This window comes from Lepidochelys kempii, chromosome 3 (assembly GCF_965140265.1).
Source record: "Lepidochelys kempii isolate rLepKem1 chromosome 3, rLepKem1.hap2, whole genome shotgun sequence".
NCBI classification, from domain to species: domain Eukaryota; kingdom Metazoa; phylum Chordata; order Testudines; family Cheloniidae; genus Lepidochelys; species Lepidochelys kempii.
In genome coordinates this window covers 99,109,933-99,126,748 of record NC_133258.1, presented here as the reverse complement: position 1 = coordinate 99,126,748, position 16,816 = coordinate 99,109,933, and the positions used below count along the sequence as shown (strand labels likewise).

At 41.8% G+C, this 16,816-nt stretch overlaps 2 protein-coding genes across 14 annotated transcripts in view; one reads left to right on the top strand and one right to left on the bottom strand.

Annotated features, from left to right (window-relative positions):
- Positions 1-3,380, top strand: part of SAMD3 (sterile alpha motif domain containing 3) — a 99,314-nt gene extending 95,934 nt beyond the window's left edge. For 2 of the 3 annotated variants that reach the window (XM_073337288.1, XM_073337289.1), the window contains exons 10-11: positions 2,224-2,306; positions 2,870-3,379. In XM_073337288.1, coding sequence (XP_073193389.1) covers positions 2,224-2,306; positions 2,870-3,154 — 368 coding nt within the window. In that variant the 3' untranslated portion in view covers positions 3,155-3,379. Of the gene's footprint in view, positions 1-2,223; positions 2,307-2,869 lie in introns of all 3 variants that reach the window. The other variant, XM_073337290.1, reaches the window with a different exon arrangement.
- Positions 3,381-5,474: 2,094 nt separating this feature from the next.
- The window catches only part of L3MBTL3 (L3MBTL histone methyl-lysine binding protein 3), a 151,987-nt gene continuing 140,645 nt past the window's right edge, over positions 5,475-16,816 (bottom strand). For 10 of the 11 annotated variants that reach the window (XM_073337277.1, XM_073337276.1, XM_073337278.1 and 7 more), the window contains 3 exons: positions 13,211-13,374; positions 12,827-12,889; positions 5,476-7,659 (listed from right to left, as the gene is read on the bottom strand). In XM_073337277.1, the coding sequence (XP_073193378.1) occupies positions 7,516-7,659; positions 12,827-12,889; positions 13,211-13,374 (371 nt within the window). In that variant the 3' untranslated portion in view covers positions 5,476-7,515. Of the gene's footprint in view, positions 7,660-12,826; positions 12,890-13,210; positions 13,375-16,816 lie in introns of all 11 variants that reach the window. The other variant, XM_073337281.1, reaches the window with a different exon arrangement.

Here is a 16,816-nt window from a genome sequence, read left to right as displayed (position 1 = left end):
GGCGAAGACACGAATAGAGTTCAAAAAAAGAACTAGATAAATTCACAGAAGGTAGGTCCATCAATGGCTATTAGCCAGAATGGGCAGGGAGGGTCCCTAGCCTCTGTTTGCCAGAAGTTGGGAATGCGTGACAGGGGATGAATGACTTGATGCTTACCTGTTCTGTTCATTCCCTCTGGGGCACACCTGGCATTGGCCATTATTGGAAGACAGGATACTGGGCTGGATGGACCTTTGGTCTGATCCGGTATGGCTGTTCTTATGAGCCATTAGAAACGGAGTAATCGTTACATCCATGTGAGAGTACTCTTATACATCCACAACTGTTTGGATCTATGTGTGTAAAAGGGAGCATGGACTTGATTGCACACAGTTCCTTTCCACTTCTTCCAAAAACCTCCATCTAGAAAACTAGGGTATGGGAAGGAGAACGGAAAGTGTGGATCTGCAAAGGCAAGCACTTCAACTAGTTCCTGTGAGTACTCTATTTCTTCCAGAATGTCAGCTGCAGCTCGGTTCTTAGAGATAAGACAGCAGCACAGCCTCCTCAGGAGGAGGGCTGAGCAGGACTCCTCAACCTAGATTCATAGATATTTAGGTCAGAAGGGACTATTATGATCATCTAGTCTGACCTCCTGCACAAGGCAGGCCACAGAATTTCACCCACCACTCCTACAAAAAACACCTCACACCTATATCTGTGCTATTGAAGTCCTCAAATCGTAGTTTAAAGACTTCAAGGAGCAGAGAATCCGCCAGCAAGTGACCCGTACCCCATGCTACAGAGGAAGGCGAAAAACCTCCAGGGCCTCTTCCAATCTGCCCTGGAGGAAAATTCCTTCCCGACCCCAAATATGGCGATCAGCTAAACCCTGAACATATGGGCAAGATTCATCAGCCAGATACTACAGAAAATTCTTTCCTGGGTAACTCAGATCTCACCCCATCTAATAGCCCATCACAGGCCATTGGGCCTATTTACCATGAATATTTAATTACCAAAACCATGTTATCCTATCATACCATCTCCTCCATAAACTTATCGAGTTTAATCTTAAAGCCAGATAGATCTTTTGCCCCCACTGCTTCCCTTGGAAGGCTATTCCAAAACTTCACTCCTCTGATGGTTAAAAACCTTCATCTAATTTCTAGTCTAAATTTCCTAGTGGCCAGTTTATATCCTGAAGAAGGCACAAGTGGGGGAGGTCAAATCCAGGGTAATGCTCTAGGATTGTGCAGTATTCCTAAATAGCAGTTTTGTAAATCTTGCTTTTCAAAACTAAGGAACTGTGCCAGTAAGTCTGGTTGTTTTTTGTTTGTTTTACCTACTACGATGAGCAGTCAATCACCTTGCAGCCATAGGTAGATGACATGTTTGAATGCACAGCCTAATTCATTAGAAAGCCTTTTGATGGAGATATGCTCCTATATTAACCGTAAGGCAATACAAAGTGCATGGGATTTTCAAAAGGGATTCTCTTTAAAACAAAAAGAAAGTAAAAACTCTCATAATCTTCTAAGTAAGTTGTGAGGCTCCTAGAAAAGTGGGAGAGGAATAAAGTAATTTTTTCCCCCTGTGTAGACCAGGCCTAACAACCTAAGGGAGGAATTTTGGGTGGGGTGAAGAGTCACTTTCCTTTTTTGTGCATAAAACTGTAAATGGCGCATGCTAATGATGGGAATATGTCTAATGCCACACTTTTAAAAAAAACCTAACTGTGATTTGAGAACTGAGAGGGAAAATATTATTTACAAACAGGTGGTACAAACTATTTTTTAAAAATGCATTGTAAGGAGCAATCCTGACTTGGCAGTAAGATGGCCTAGATCATCTAAGAGGGCTCTTCCTTCATTGACTTCCAGGGGGAATTTGCACTTGTAATATAATCTGAATTTGATTAAAAAGCAGCAACCTGGATTTCTTACTAGAAGACATTTGATATTTTTCCAAGTTCATTAATGTGTGTCTCTAATGTAAATGCTCTCTCTTTTTTAAAGTCATACTTTGCCTTTATGCTGGGGAATCTAGACCACAACAGAAGGTGCAGTTTACTCTTTAAGGTGCTTTGGAATAGCAATCACATAAGAAGGAAGCAACCAGTCATTAACTACCAATCTTGTAATTCACTGTTAATACTTCATAAATCTTCATCTGTTCTTCAAGGATGCTAATAATCAAATATTTTCATTTTTTAATTTAGTAAAAATCTTTGCTTTTGACAGATATGAAAATGACTGCCACATGCTTACTTCTACCAGATGTCTTTGGAGATGATTCCAGTCTGTTCACTGCTGTGAATGAGGAGGTACATAAATGTGGCTGTAGAGGCTAGCTGCACTTCCAAACAAACAAAAAATTCTGCTCCATTTTCAGCCACATGTATTAAATTTAACGTCCTGGTTTTAGAAGCACACATGCCACACTTTTTTTTTAAAATAATGTTGTGCAATATCTAAGGAAATGCCACATCACATGGCAGCGAGCAGCTTTTAGAGGAGTGTGATCTAGTAGTAAGAGTGGGGATAGATAGCAGTCCTGGTCTCTCTTCCTGATTCTACCATGTCAGTTAGGTTCCTAACACTTCAAGGATCTGGGTTAGGAACCTAACTGACATGGTTAGGTCACCAATGTGTACTTGAAACCAATGGGAGTTAGGCACCTAAAGTACCTTTTGGATCTGGCCCTTAGCCTCTGTGTCTGTTTCTTAAGTGACATTAACCCATTTTTCAGCCAAAGGTCTCAAATAACCAAGTTCACAGCATTATTTTCAAGCACCTTTAATTCTCTGAACCTTTATTGCAACTTTTACAGTTCAGCTCACCCAAGTGACATCAAAAGATCATTTGACTTTTTTTTTTTTTTTTCCAGGTGAAGGTGTTGACACCAGTCTTGGAAGTAAAAAATCCCTTCAGTGTTAATACATGTGAGTTTGCTTTGTACATCGAAAAAGAGAAACTGGCCCAGCTGGATGATTGTACTATGGCTCTAGCTGCTCTGTTGGCTGCATTTCATGTGTTCGGCATCCAGTATCCAAAAAGGATCCACAACACATTTCACTTTCTAGAATCACTGATTTTGGAGATGAAAAGTCCACAATCCCTCCCAAAGAAGGTAAAGAGAAAACTGGAAGAACTTGAATGTCTGAACATTTAATGACGTCCAAAACACTTGTCTCAGGGGAATGTCTTTTGGAGCAGTTGACTCTTTGTCAGAAGAAATCATTTGTTGTAAAGATAAGTTGGTGTAATTCTTTCCAGTGGAATTGTATTAATATTTATAACTCAGCGATTTTTTTTTATTGTACTGGCTGCTTTTTTAGTTTTGAAAACATGAGCATTTTCATTATTTTCAATGGAAATTCTAGAGCAACTTTAGCCTTACTTGAAAAAATAAAATTTTATAATTAGATGTACTTGTGGGGCAGTATTTTTCCATAAAAGCTTTTTATTCCTGTTCGAACAAGTTTTGACTAAGTCAAAGGTAAGAAGCATACTTTAATTTAATTCAGTAAACATTTTGGTGCGAGTTACTCTAATAGGGATTAAATCTTTACAATTAAGATTTGATGATAATTGAAAATGTGTGATTAGTATTTCACATAATAAAAAATGCAGTGTCTAATTTTTAATTTGCAAACCCTAGAACGATATATGAGACAATTTGGTAGAGACTGAAGAAATTCACTCATTCGTATCACATTGTTCACCTTTTTTACTAGTCACTTGGACTTACTAAATAAAAATCTGCTAGGATGAGATCTCAAGCCACTAAGAATGAGTTGTTGGGGCCACTCCTGTAAAACTACATAGCTGTTGCAATGAGAGGAGAGACTTGTCTTTACATTTGTTTCTTTCTCTCACACACTGCAGTGACTGATATGTGCAGACTGGGCTCCCTATGCTGAGGCTGACTCTCCTCCGCCTACTTACCGTCTGGAGCCCTTGCATCCCTGGGATTTCAGGGGCTCCAATCCCACAGACAGATGGAAATTGGCTACTCTGTGCGGAATTAGAAGGACTCTACCAAATTAAAGCTGTCATAGCCCTGAAAATGTCAGAGAGAAATTTGGAGTTTGTGGTGCTAGCCTTCAACACCCATTTGTGCTTATTTGAGAATTTAACTTTTGTGCTTTCTCCCCTGCTGCCCCTCATGGTCAGCAGAAGCACCCCCTGAAGACCTGTAAAATCTCACCTTAAAACTATCCTCTGGCATGAAGCCTAAAAAATACTACAATAGTGAGGCTTCTGGTGTGCTGATCAGTACTGTCCAGTGTTTCCTGGTACTCTCCCATGTGTCTGTCTGTCTCCAGCTGTTGTCTCATCAGACTTAGCCCTTGCTCCCAAGAGTTTGCAATCGGTCTTTTTATTCGGTGTTTGGGGTCCTGGTCCATGACTTGGGTTCCAAGGTGCTAATGATAAGATCAATAAGGATGCTGAAAAATAGATGACTCAGAAAAACCTTATTTTAGTTTAAGCGTATAGAAGAAAATGTACTTGGTTATAGGTTAAGATTGCAAATTGTTAATCTCAGAATTGGGAATTACAGATCAGATATTACAAAAATTACAGTTAAACCATTCAGATGTTAACACAGTTTAAGAACTTACAACTCACTTCATTTGTTGCTAAAACAAACATCTTACAAACATATAACAGTAGTTTTAAGAACAAACTAGACTCCTATCACTTCTTTGGCTGTACGTCTAGGATGGGTCAAAATAGAAAAAATCTTCTCCCATCTTTTGCTGCTTACACAGTTAAAGCTGTACATTTACACAAACCATGAAAATTTTATGCACTAGTTATTAAACTTACTCACTTGGAGAAAAATGTTAGGCCTGATGGCATTCTTCCCAAGTATGTTGCCTCCTTTAAAAAGAAGCAACAAAATGATGTTCTTTTGGGACCATTTTTGCCTTCATGAGCCATTTGCAACACCCAAAGATGGTAAAAATCCACATGCATTTTAGTCTGACAGATCTTGTCCAACTCTTTGATGACCACCATTTGTGGGGACAGCATGGCCATCCTGGGAATCTAACCTGCAACACTAGGACTGTGTCACCTTGTGCACAGAACAGCAATATTTTTTATATTGACATTGAAATCCGGAAAAAACACTGCAAAAACAAGGGGAAAAATTTTCAAAAACAAATTACAAAAAGTTTGGGTTCTGGTGCTTTGAGATTTAATTCACAGTTAATGCAGTCACAGCCCTAAATCAAGCTGGCATTTTGTTAACAAGAGGGTTATCTAAGTTGTTAAGTGAAAGTCTGCTTTAGCAATTTAACCTTCAGCACTTCATTTTACCACTTTTGCTTTTTTTGGAACACCTTTTCATTGAACCTTTAAAATGACCAACCATCAAAATAAAAGATCCCTCCCACCCCCCCAAAAAAAGTTTTTTAAAAGATAAAATATTTACAACAAATATGTTTTTTTTAAAAGCAAAAACATTAAAGGTTTGAGAGAAACATGCAAAGCAAACAAGCTCAAAACATTTAAGAATTTTAAAACATCTCCTATGCCAAAATGCCAGCTTCTGCATATTTATTAACTAACACTTTAGGTCCTAAACATTGTTAAACAAGATTCAGGGTTGGGTATACAGAGAGACCTCAGCCTGCTTAATACCATGGCACAAACACCATTAAAAATCCTTTTAACCTTGTATTAAGGACAAAGCAAAGACAGGAAAAGCATTTGTAATGTATTGAATAAGGCTTTCATTTTAACAACATCCACCCAGAACAGTTCAGATGTGAGTATTGAGAAGTATACCAACATAACAAGCTTCTCCAATTCAAATTTTATTTGCATTGTTGATACAATAAGATTGCAGTTTAAGTGTACAAATTTTGAACAAAATGTAAAAATATTATTTATGCAATGCTATGGAAGGAGATTAATAGAGCAATGCAATTTATGTCAGACTGACACTGTTTTACTTGGAATTATAGCAGGTACCAGTCACCTAACTGTTCTGCAAGTGGCACACAGAGCTCTTGAAAACCTTTAAGGAATTCCATCCCAAGAAAGAGAAATTAGGAAAAATGATAGGAAGATTTCCCCAGACTTGTGTGTCATAGAAATGTTCTATTTGCTCTGAATTAAAAAGCTGAATATTCCCCCCCCGCCCACACACACACAAGACTAGGAATAAGAGATTCCCTGGGGAACACTTCTCCAACTAGTCACCCTCTTCCTGTGAAGAGAATTCTTACCAGGAATGTTCCAGGTCAGTCCTCAGTTTTCAGGTAGGTAGGCCTTCTCTATCTTAAAGTGCACCTGTTCTGTATTGTGATTTATATACCGAGTGCAACACCTTACCTGCCAAATGCTTATAACAATCCTTCAAGAAGGGTCTCTTACCTAAAAGTCTGCTGTAGGACACGTTAGTCCCGCTAATGAACTGGTAAAATCTATGCCTTAACTAGTGAGGGCCATATTCCTTTTGAATATCCCTTTTCTTCCTCTCTGTAATCACTCCTCTACCTGCCAAGATTTTTCTTGAATCATGGTGACTTTCAAGGGGCTCATGAGCATGAAACTTTTACTGAGTCCCAGTCTCAGCATTCCGTTCTTTTCCATTATTGCAGTAATTACTAAAGATTAGCATATACAGATTTAGCAAATGTTTCTCCTTTTTGTTTATTTTCTTGCCTCAATATATATATGTTCCTTCATGTACTGTATAACACAGTGGACTCCCCTATGTAGAAAGACGGGAGCACCATGGTGCCGCATGACCAAAGGTATTTTATGGAAGTTAAGCTTTATTTTTCAGTTGCAGCCATCTCTTTACTGGTCTTTTGGTAAGTTACACTAAAGATGCTGGTGGAAAAAACTCACTTAACATTTTTGTATCGTGCAAAAGTAAAAACATTCAGTTATCAAAAAAGCTCATTTCAACCCCAAATGTTTTTTGTTACTAGCAAGTCGACAATTTTATAAACTGTAAAGTTATACACTGTAGCAAAGTGTTACTTATGCAGCATAAGCATTGCATTTTAAACTATGGTACAAAATTAACATTAGCCATAGCAGTCTCAACTGTCTACTGGTAGCCTAATTTTTGGCTAATCAGTTTTGTTTTGATAATAGGAAGTAAAGGCTACTGAAAAGGAAAGTGGATATGTGAAATATAACTCAGGAATTCTTAGATCATATTAACATTTTCCTAATTTTAATAATAGGATAAATAATTAGTGAAGGTTTTCTTGATGCCTGGATAAAATTAGAAATACTAACAGTTCATGAGAGAATTAGCGCCATAAGTATGGCAAATAAGACTAGCTGATGCAGTTGTTATACAGTACCTTGTTAAAAGCTCAAACATATTCCAGAAGAATTCAGGTGTACTGGCTCTCAAAGGGTATAAATAGTCCACCAGTGCTGACTTATTTTTCTTCCTTTCTTAGAGTTCTTACTTGACAATTCTAGCAAGTCTTTGTGCTTTGAATAAAACATGAGTTCCAGTGGAGAAAACTGGCTTCTAAACAATTTCTATTCATCTCAAAGTTCATTGTGTGAGTTTTTCTCTGCAGCTTTGAACATCAGAATGGAATTGAAGATTTTTAGGGCTGGTCCCAGTTTAATGCTCATTATCTTGACTATGTCTGCTTGGGTCATTAGTAGAAATGCTTCTCCATCAATTTGCTTTAAAACAAAACGTGAGTGAAAAACACAAAGAAAGCTATTAAGTCTGAGGCTATGGTACTTTAAATATTTGAAGATAATTTGAACTGAAATCCCCAGTAAGCCAATTAAAATTTCAGACTGCCGTAAGTGGAAGCTTGAATTCGAAATTCAGAGGATTTCTGGTTCAAAATCCCTATATGCAAATGTGTCCTTGGTTTACATCCGAAGTTAATGACCCTATTTCCTGTTTCTATTTGAAAAATATTCTGTCCTCTGAATCTAGATTTCAGCCTAGTCACATATCTGAATCCACCTCCCAACTATTCCTTGCCTCAAAGCTCCACAGAAAGGTTCCCGATTTAACTCCCACCCCAGACAAATAATCTAAGACCCCTTTCTCCAGCTGCTCTTTCCTTTCCCATTACAACAGACTTGGTCCCAGAGGCTAAAAGTTTAGATATATCAGCTTTAAACAAGGATAAAGTTTTTTACAGCATTACAATATTTGGAAGAAAAGTATCCATTATTTAACTTTACCATTTTAATACATGCAAATAATAAGTATTGTATAAACTGCTAATGTTGATGGAGGTTAACAGTGGAAGACAGCACAAATGTGAACATTAAAGGCTGAATTTTCAGCCCCCCCACAACAAACCTCTAGTTTTGTGCCTATGTTGTTTGTGGTCATAGGCAATGTGTGGGGGGGAGGCCATGTGAGGTCAAGTGCCCCTGTCATGAATATAAAGGGAAGGGTAAACACCTTTAAAATCCCTCCTGGCCAGAGGAAAAACCCTTTCAACCTGTAAAGGGTTAAGAAGCTAGGATAACCTCGCTGGCACCAGACCAAAATGACCAATGAGGAGACAAGATATTTTCAAAGCTGGAGGGGGGGAGAAACAAAAGTTCTCTCTCTCTGTGTGATGCTTTTGCCGGGAACAGAAAAGGAATGGAGTCTTAGAACTTAGTAAGTAATCTAGCTAGATATGCATTAGATTCTGTTTCTTTAAATGGCTGAGAAAATAAGCTGTGCTGAATGGAATATATATTCCTGTTTTTGTGTTTTTAAGATCCAAGGGTTTGGGTCTGTGTTCACCTATGCAAATTGGTGAGGATTTTTATCAAGGTTCCTTCCCCACTCTGAACTGTAGGGTACAGATGTGGAGACCTGTATGAAAACCCCCTAAGATTATTTTTACCAGCTTAGGTTAAAACTTCCCCAAGGTACAAACTATTTTACCTTTTGCCCTTGGACTTTATTGCCACCACCAAGCGTCTAACAGATATATAACAGAGAAAAGAGCCCGCTTGGAAACGTCTTTCCCCCCAAAAAGGCCTACCTACACCCTACACCCCCTTTCCTGGGGATGGCTTGATAAAAATCCTCACCAGTTTGCATAGGTGAACACAGACCCAAACCCAGGTTTTTAAAAGAAGAATTTTAATAGAAGAAAAAGTAAAAGAATCACCTCTGTAAAATCAGGATGGTAAATACCTTACAGGGTAATCAGATTCAAAACATAGAGAATCCCTCTAGCCTAAACCTTAAGTTACGAAAAGACACAAAAACAGGAATATACATTCCATTCAGCACAGCTTATTTTCTCAGCCATTTAAACAAAACAGAATCTAACGCATATCTAGCTAGATTACTTACTAAGTGCTAAGACTCCCTTCCTTTTTGTTCCCAGCAAAAGTATCACACAGACACAGAGAACCTTTGTTTCTCCCCCCTCCAGCTTTGAAAGTATCTTGTCTCCTCATTGGTCATTTTGGTCAGGTGCCAGCGAGGTTATCTTAGCTTCTTAACCCTTTACAGGTGAAAGGGTTTTTCCTCTGGCCAGGAGGGATTTTAAAGGTGTTTACCCTTCCCTGTATATTTGTGACAGCCCCCACCCCCAGATTTCTGCGTGGCTGCCGGGGGGAGGGAAGAGGACCTCTGTCTTTCTTCCGCTGCACCTGACTCCCAGCACGCTTGGCCTCTGTCCCTGTCAGCCAGGTCTGGGTGGGGAGCAGAAGGGGTGGGACCGGTCTCTCAAAGTCACTGCTCTGTGCAGCACAGGGGCTGTCAGAGAGCCTGGCTGGGGCGTTTGGTGGCACGCTGCCCCTGGCCTGGGCCAGGCTGCTGGGAATAGGGGCTGAGTTGATCAAAGTCCCCTACTCCGCCTCGGCATGTTTCCAGCTCACTCAGCCCATCCCCAGCAGTGGGGCCTGGGGTGGCCCACCACCGCCGCTGCCTCCCCAGTTAGCCTCTCTTTGTGCAACTGCCGCTCTGCACAGAGTCAGCAAGCCAGAGCAGCCAGCTTCCGCCACATGAAAAGCGACGCGGTCCTACTCCCCGCCCGGGCTAGCTGCCAGGAACAGCTGAATGTGCCGTGGGGGTAGGGGGAGAGGTGCAGTGGGAGAAGGACAGAACTCCCCCATTCCCCCCCCAAGATAATGTAGGGCAGGGAGAGCGCAGTGGGAGCTGGGCAGAGGACACACATCGGGCAGTCACATGTCCTCCCCTTTAGATTGTGCCCCCCCAGTGTGTGGCGGCACACGCTGTCTATGTTTGTGGTGCAAACAACAGAGTGAAGTTTAGGTCACGCAGCCATCAAGACACTGTGGCTCTATCTGACATACTTGTCAGGGTTACAGTGCTGCACCTCTGCAGGACAAGAGACCCTTTCTGGTCTCTCAGAGAGCACCCCTGAAGGTGTCAGAATTTCCCAATTCTCACGTGTCTAGGCCGGGCACCAACTGTGCCTACCCAGCAGGTCCACCTGGGTTTGGCACCTGTGATTCTTCCCTCCAGGCATCTCTGACCAGTGCTGAATATAGCGAACGGTCAGATGACAAACCAAAATATTTTTTAACAGTAGGAACAAAGGCCTAGATCTACAAACGGACTTGGGCATTGTGATGCTCAGCGTTGTCAAGCCCAACTTCTAGGAGCCTAGAAAACTCAGAGGAACTACACTGAGATCCGCAGAGCCTGAGTTCGCAAAAAGAAAAGGAGTACTTGTGTCACCTTAGAGACTAACCAATTTATTTGAGCATGAGCTTTCGTGAGCTATAGCTCACTTCATCGGATGAAGCTGAAGCTCACGAAAGCTCATGCTCAAATAAATTGGTTAGTCTCTAAGGTGCCACAAGTCCTCCTTTTCTTTTTGCGAATACAGACTAACACGGCTGTTACTCTGAGAGCCTGAGTTAGGCGCCTTTGAATTCGATCCATAAAGCCAGCATGCTAGGCAAAGCAGCCAGTGAGAGATGCAGATACGAGTGGTGTGTCCTAACCCCTTCCCCTCAGACAGACATAGGTGCCTATACCCATGACCTGGGGGGGAAGATAGGCAATCCTTTGTGTGTGGGGCCCAATGCAGTAGGTGTGTTCAGAGGCCTCCTAACTCCACACAAAACATCCTAGGGGTGGGGTGAGCTTAGGCAGGAGATATGCATCTGGAAGCCCAGCCCTAGAGGGAGGAAGTAGCATGCATGCCCAGGGGCAGACACACAGGTGCCTAGGAAAATTTTACTGCAAAAACAGGTTCTGAGTGAGGTGCCTACAGGGTTCAGCAGCAGCTCAGCAGGAGTTTTGTGGACTGCAGTGGAGCCTCAAAACGGGACTTAGTTACCTAAGTATTTTTGTGGATCCAGGCCAAAGCATTTAGAGAAAAAGAATTTTAAAACAACAAAGGGAATCAGGTGCCTAAGTCCAAATTTAGATCCTCAAAACCCCTGCTCAGCTGCCACCTAAACTCCCTGGATGTCTAGGTTTCCACTGGTAAAGTCCCCAAGGTACCTAAACTTTTGGCCATGGCCAGGCACACAACTGCCTCAGTCCTGGCACCATTGAGCTGCCTAAAATCATGTCTAAGCCCTAGTGGGATTCACAAAGTCGGCATTACCCCCCGATTCAGTAAACATGCCCACACACGAAGCACAGTCCGTGGTGCCCCCAATGGACCAATGGTAAGAGCACCTCTCTCTCTTTCACATATCCCCTTGACGGTAGGCAAGCCAGCCCTCACTTCTTCAGACACCCATATTAGGTGTGTCTGGGTGTGTCAGTCTGCGGCCCCTGAACGACTATCTATGCTTGAGAGTCCCTTTTCATCCAGCCAGAGCTCCTTTGTTCTTGCCAGTTCTTAGCGTTTGCTTCTGCTTTTCAAAACCAGTTTGCTAAGGAGGAGATGGTTGGAACCAAAAAGTATAATCTTATTAGTTTGGGCATTGCCTCTTAACAACCCTTAAATGTTTACCAAGAGGTGGCTTTCCTTGAGCCATTGTTTTGTCTGCTGCTTCCTCCCTCTCCAATCAACTAAATTAACATGCATACAGTAAACATCCCAACAACCAGGTCCCATATAATATACATGACTTATTACAGAGCTGTTCTGTTTCTGTCACAGCTCTGTCTAGGTGACTTAAATTACAACCACAACTATTTGCAGCCACAACTATAGAATAGGATAAAAAAAGGGAGACCTCATCAAGGCTTTGCTGAAAATCAAGCTCCAAGTCTTATCTTTTATATATTTTACTGCCCATTCAATGACATGCAAAACCATGTAACCCAATACTTATTTCACACTGACCTCAAAGATGTACTGCTGTACAGGTGAGCACACTTTGATTCATTCATTTACATTTATTTTTTAAATTTGAAGTTAAGTTTATTTTTCAACAGTTTCCTTTTCTGTTTCTTAACAAAACTCTTCCTAGAGACCAAGAGCAATTTTTTCAAAAACACTAAGTCTCATTTCCATATGCCACGTAGGCACTTAAGTGACATTTGAAAATGTTCTTAAGTGCTTTAAAAAAGTTTACCTCCAAATCCTGAAGTCTGCACTCAGGGCAACATTCCCATGGATCACCATGGAAGTCTGGCCTGAGGAAGAGTTGGAACAATCACCAAGGGTTGTGGTGGATTCTCTATCACTGGCCATTTTTAAATCAAGACTGGGTGTTTTTCTACTTTGGGGCAGTTCTGTGGCCTCTGCTATACAAGAGGTCAGACTAGATGATCACAATGGTCCCTTTTGGCCTGGGAATCTGTGACAGAATGTAACAGAAGTTAAGTGTATAATTACCCTGTAGGTAAAAACCGTACCCTATCAGTGCAGAATGCAAGCCCATTACAGATTGCAGGGAAATAGGAAATGTAACACGTTTCAAACTTTTTATTTATCATACTCACCTCGTCTTTGAACACCTTGCCATGTTCTTCACATCCTGGTAAACTCCGTATGAATTCAGAAACCTGCCACCAAATCATACCAACAAGTTTTTTAAAAACCTAGGCTCTCCCCCAACACTCTTGCCCAAATGCAGATAAATAGTAAAGACAAACATTTTTCACCTGTCAGAGATAGATTTGTACATAAAGGAGCTATCTTCAGTATTGCCTCTTTATTTACCTGTTATGAAGTGAAGTTAGGGCTCTGATAGCTCTACAGTGAGTAGACACAATCAGTGGAAGCATCCCACTAATGTGCACTTTACACTGAAGGAGCTGGTACCAAGAGAAGCAGAATGCTGTGGCTGTGATCTGAATCTACGAGCCCTTCTAAAGTAAACCTACCTCATCTGTACTCCATTTGGAAACTTTACTGGCAGGGATTCCAGCCACGCTTGGAAGGAGCTTGCTCTGCTGTTCCCAGCGCAAGGGTAGGCATGGGATTTGGAACTTGGAAGACACGAAAACTGGCTGAGGAAGAGGCTTCTGGCTGCTGAGTTCTTCTATGTCTATAAAAAAATACAAATAAGCATTAAATCCCTCAATGAACAACAAGATCAGTCATGATAAAACATCCTCATCATTATTGACACATGTACCTCCACACAAAAAATGGTTCTGCTTTACCTGTACTGGTGTAAAGTGCTGCCATCTCCCTAGGGTGGATACATTTATATCAGCATAAAGATGCTCTGTACTGATATAGCTATTACTGTATGGGAAGGGGGAACAAACTATACTGCTATACAACACCTTTATACTGATACAGCTGCATCCACACTAGGGTTGCATCAGTATAACTATTTTTGTTTAAAAAAAAATCGTACCCCAAACCAAAATAATTATGCTGGTGCAAAATCTGCATGTGTAGACCAGGCCTTAGTTACTCCAGTTTTATACTCATGTAATTTCATTAAAATCAGATCTGCATTGGTATAAAATTGCACTGGTGAATCAGGCTTATTATTTCCATGACACACCACATTTATGTCTCTTAAGTAAGAAAAAATTTTCAGCTATTCTCAGTGTTTTTCATAGAAAAATAAATATCTGTAAAGGCCCTGCAGTTCTGCTCTTTAGTTATATACTTCATTTGGAAAACATATTTAATTCCTCCATTTGGAGGTTTGTTTTTCATGTCCATTTTCCATTAAACATCCATAACTCAAACCAGGACAGTTCAGTACTTGCTCCCTCAAAGGCAACCCAGCTTTGAGGCTAGCCAGAGCTGCAGAATGCTGTGATATCTGGAGAAGTATAGCAATTATTAATGTGTGTCTGCACCTGGGGTGGGAGGAGAGAGTGGAGAGCAGGCCTCAAATGATGGTATTCTTAAATTGAAATCAAGATACCAGTGTTCATTTCAACCAGATCTGCATTCTACTTGGAAACACAGAGGGAACACACTTTGCTTCTCTACAAAAGAAAAAGGACACTAAACTTTCTAAACTACTACATGCTACAAGGGGCCACAGCAATGGTTCTCTCAACCCACCTAGCAATATTGTTAACCTATCCAACTATACTCTCAGCCCAGCAGAAGCAGCTGTTCTATCTCGGGGCCTCTCCTTCTGCCCCTCCACCCCCACGAACATGACACAGTTCTGTGGTGACCTAGAATCCTATTTTCGACGTCTCCGACTCAAGGAATATTTCCAAAATACCTCTGAACAACATACTAATCCCCAGAGGTCTCCCTACCAACACTACAGAAAGAGGGATTCTAGGTGGACTCCTCCTGAAGGTCGAAACAGCAGACTGGACTTCTACATAGAGTGCTTCTGCCGACATGCACGGGCTTAAATTGTGGAAAAGCAGCATCACTTGCCCCATAACCTCAGCCATGCGGAACGCAATGCCATCCACAGCCTCAGAAACAACTCTGACATCATAATCAAAAAGGCTGACAAAGGAGGTGCTGTTGTCATCATGAATAGGTCGGAATATGAACAAGAGGCTGCTTGGCAGCTCTCCAACACCACTTTCTACAAGCCATTACCCTATGATCCCACTGAGAGTTACCAAAAGCAACTACAGCATTTGCTCAAGAAACTTCCTGAAAAAGCACAAGATCAAATCCGCACAGACACACCCCTGGAACCCCGACCTGGGATATTCTATCTACTACCCAAGATCCATAAACCTGGAAATCCTGGGCGCCCCATCATCTCAGGCATTGGCACCCTGACAGCAGGATTGTCTGGCTATGTAGACTCCCTCCTCAGGCCCTACGCTACCAGCACTCCCAGCTACCTTCGAGACACCACTGACTTCCTGAGGAAACTTCAATCCATCGGTGATCTTCCTGATAACACCATCCTGGCCACTATGGATGTAGAAGCCCTCTACACCAACATTCCACACAAAGATGGACTACAAGCCGTCAAGAACACTATCCCCGATAATGTCACGGCTAACCTGGTGGCTGAACTTTGTGACTTTGTCCTTACCCATAACTATTTTACATTTGGGGACAATGTATACCTTCAGATCAGCGGCACTGCTATGGGTACCCGCATGGCCCCACAGTATGCCAACATTTTTACGGCTGATTTAGAACAACGCTTCCTCAGCTCTCATCCCCTAAAGCTCCTACTCTACTTGCGCTATATTGATGACATCTTCATCATCTGGACCCATGGAAAAGAAGCCCTTGAGGAATTCCACCATGATTTCAACAGTTTCCATCCCACCATCAACCTCAGCCTGGTCCAGTCCACACAAGAGATCCACTTCCTGGACACTACAGTGCTAATAAACAATGGTCACGTAAACACCACCCTATACCGGAAACCTACTGACCGCTATTCCTACCTGCATGCCTCCAGCTTTCACCCTGACCACACCACACGATCCATCGTCTACAGCCAAGCTCTGCGATACAACCGCATTTGCTCCAACCCCTCAGACAGAGACAAACACCTACAAGATCTCTGTCAAGCTTTCTTACAACTACAATACCCACCTGCGGAAGTAAAGAAACAGATTGATAGAGCCAGAAGAGTTCCCAGAAGTTACCTACTACAGGACAGGCCTAACAAAGAAAATAACAGAACGCCACTAGCCGTCACCTTCAGCCCCCAACTAAAACCCCTCCAACGCATTATTAAGGATCTACAACCTATCCTAAAGGATGACCCAACACTCTCACAAATCTTGGGAGACAGGCCAGTCCTTGCCTACAGACAGCCCCGCAACCTGAAGCAAATACTCACCAACAACCACATACCACACAACAGAACCACTAACCCAGGAACTTATCCTTGCAACAAAGCCCGTTGCCAACTGTGCCCACATATCTATTCAGGGGACACCATCACAGGGCCTAATAACATCAGCCACACTATCAGAGGCTCGTTCACCTGCACATCCACCAATGTGATATATGCCATCATGTGCCAGCAATGCCCCTCTGCCATTTACATTGGTCAAACTGGACAGTCTCTACATAAAAGAATAAATGGACACAAATCAGACGTCAAGAATTATAACATTCATAAACCAGTCGGAGAACACTTCAATCTTTCTGGTCACGCAATCACAGACATGAAGGTCGCTATCTTAAAACAAAAAAACTTCAAATCCAGACTCCAGCGAGAAACTGCTGAATTGGAATTCATTTGCAAATTGGATACTATTAATTTAGGCTTAAATAGAGACTGGGAGTGGCTAAGTCATTATGCAAGGTAGCCTATTTCCCCTTGTTTTTTCCTACCCGCCCCCCCCCAGATGTTCTGGTTTAACTTGGATTTAAACTTGGAGAGTGGTCAGTTTGGATGAGCTATTACCAGCAGGAGAGTGAGTTTGTGTGTGTATGGGGGTGGGGGGGTGAGAAAACCTGGATTTGTGCTGGAAATGGCCCACCTTGATTATCATGCACATTGTAGGGAGAGTGGTCACTTTGGATGAGCTATTACCAGCAGGATAGTGAGTTTGTGTGTGTGGTTTTTG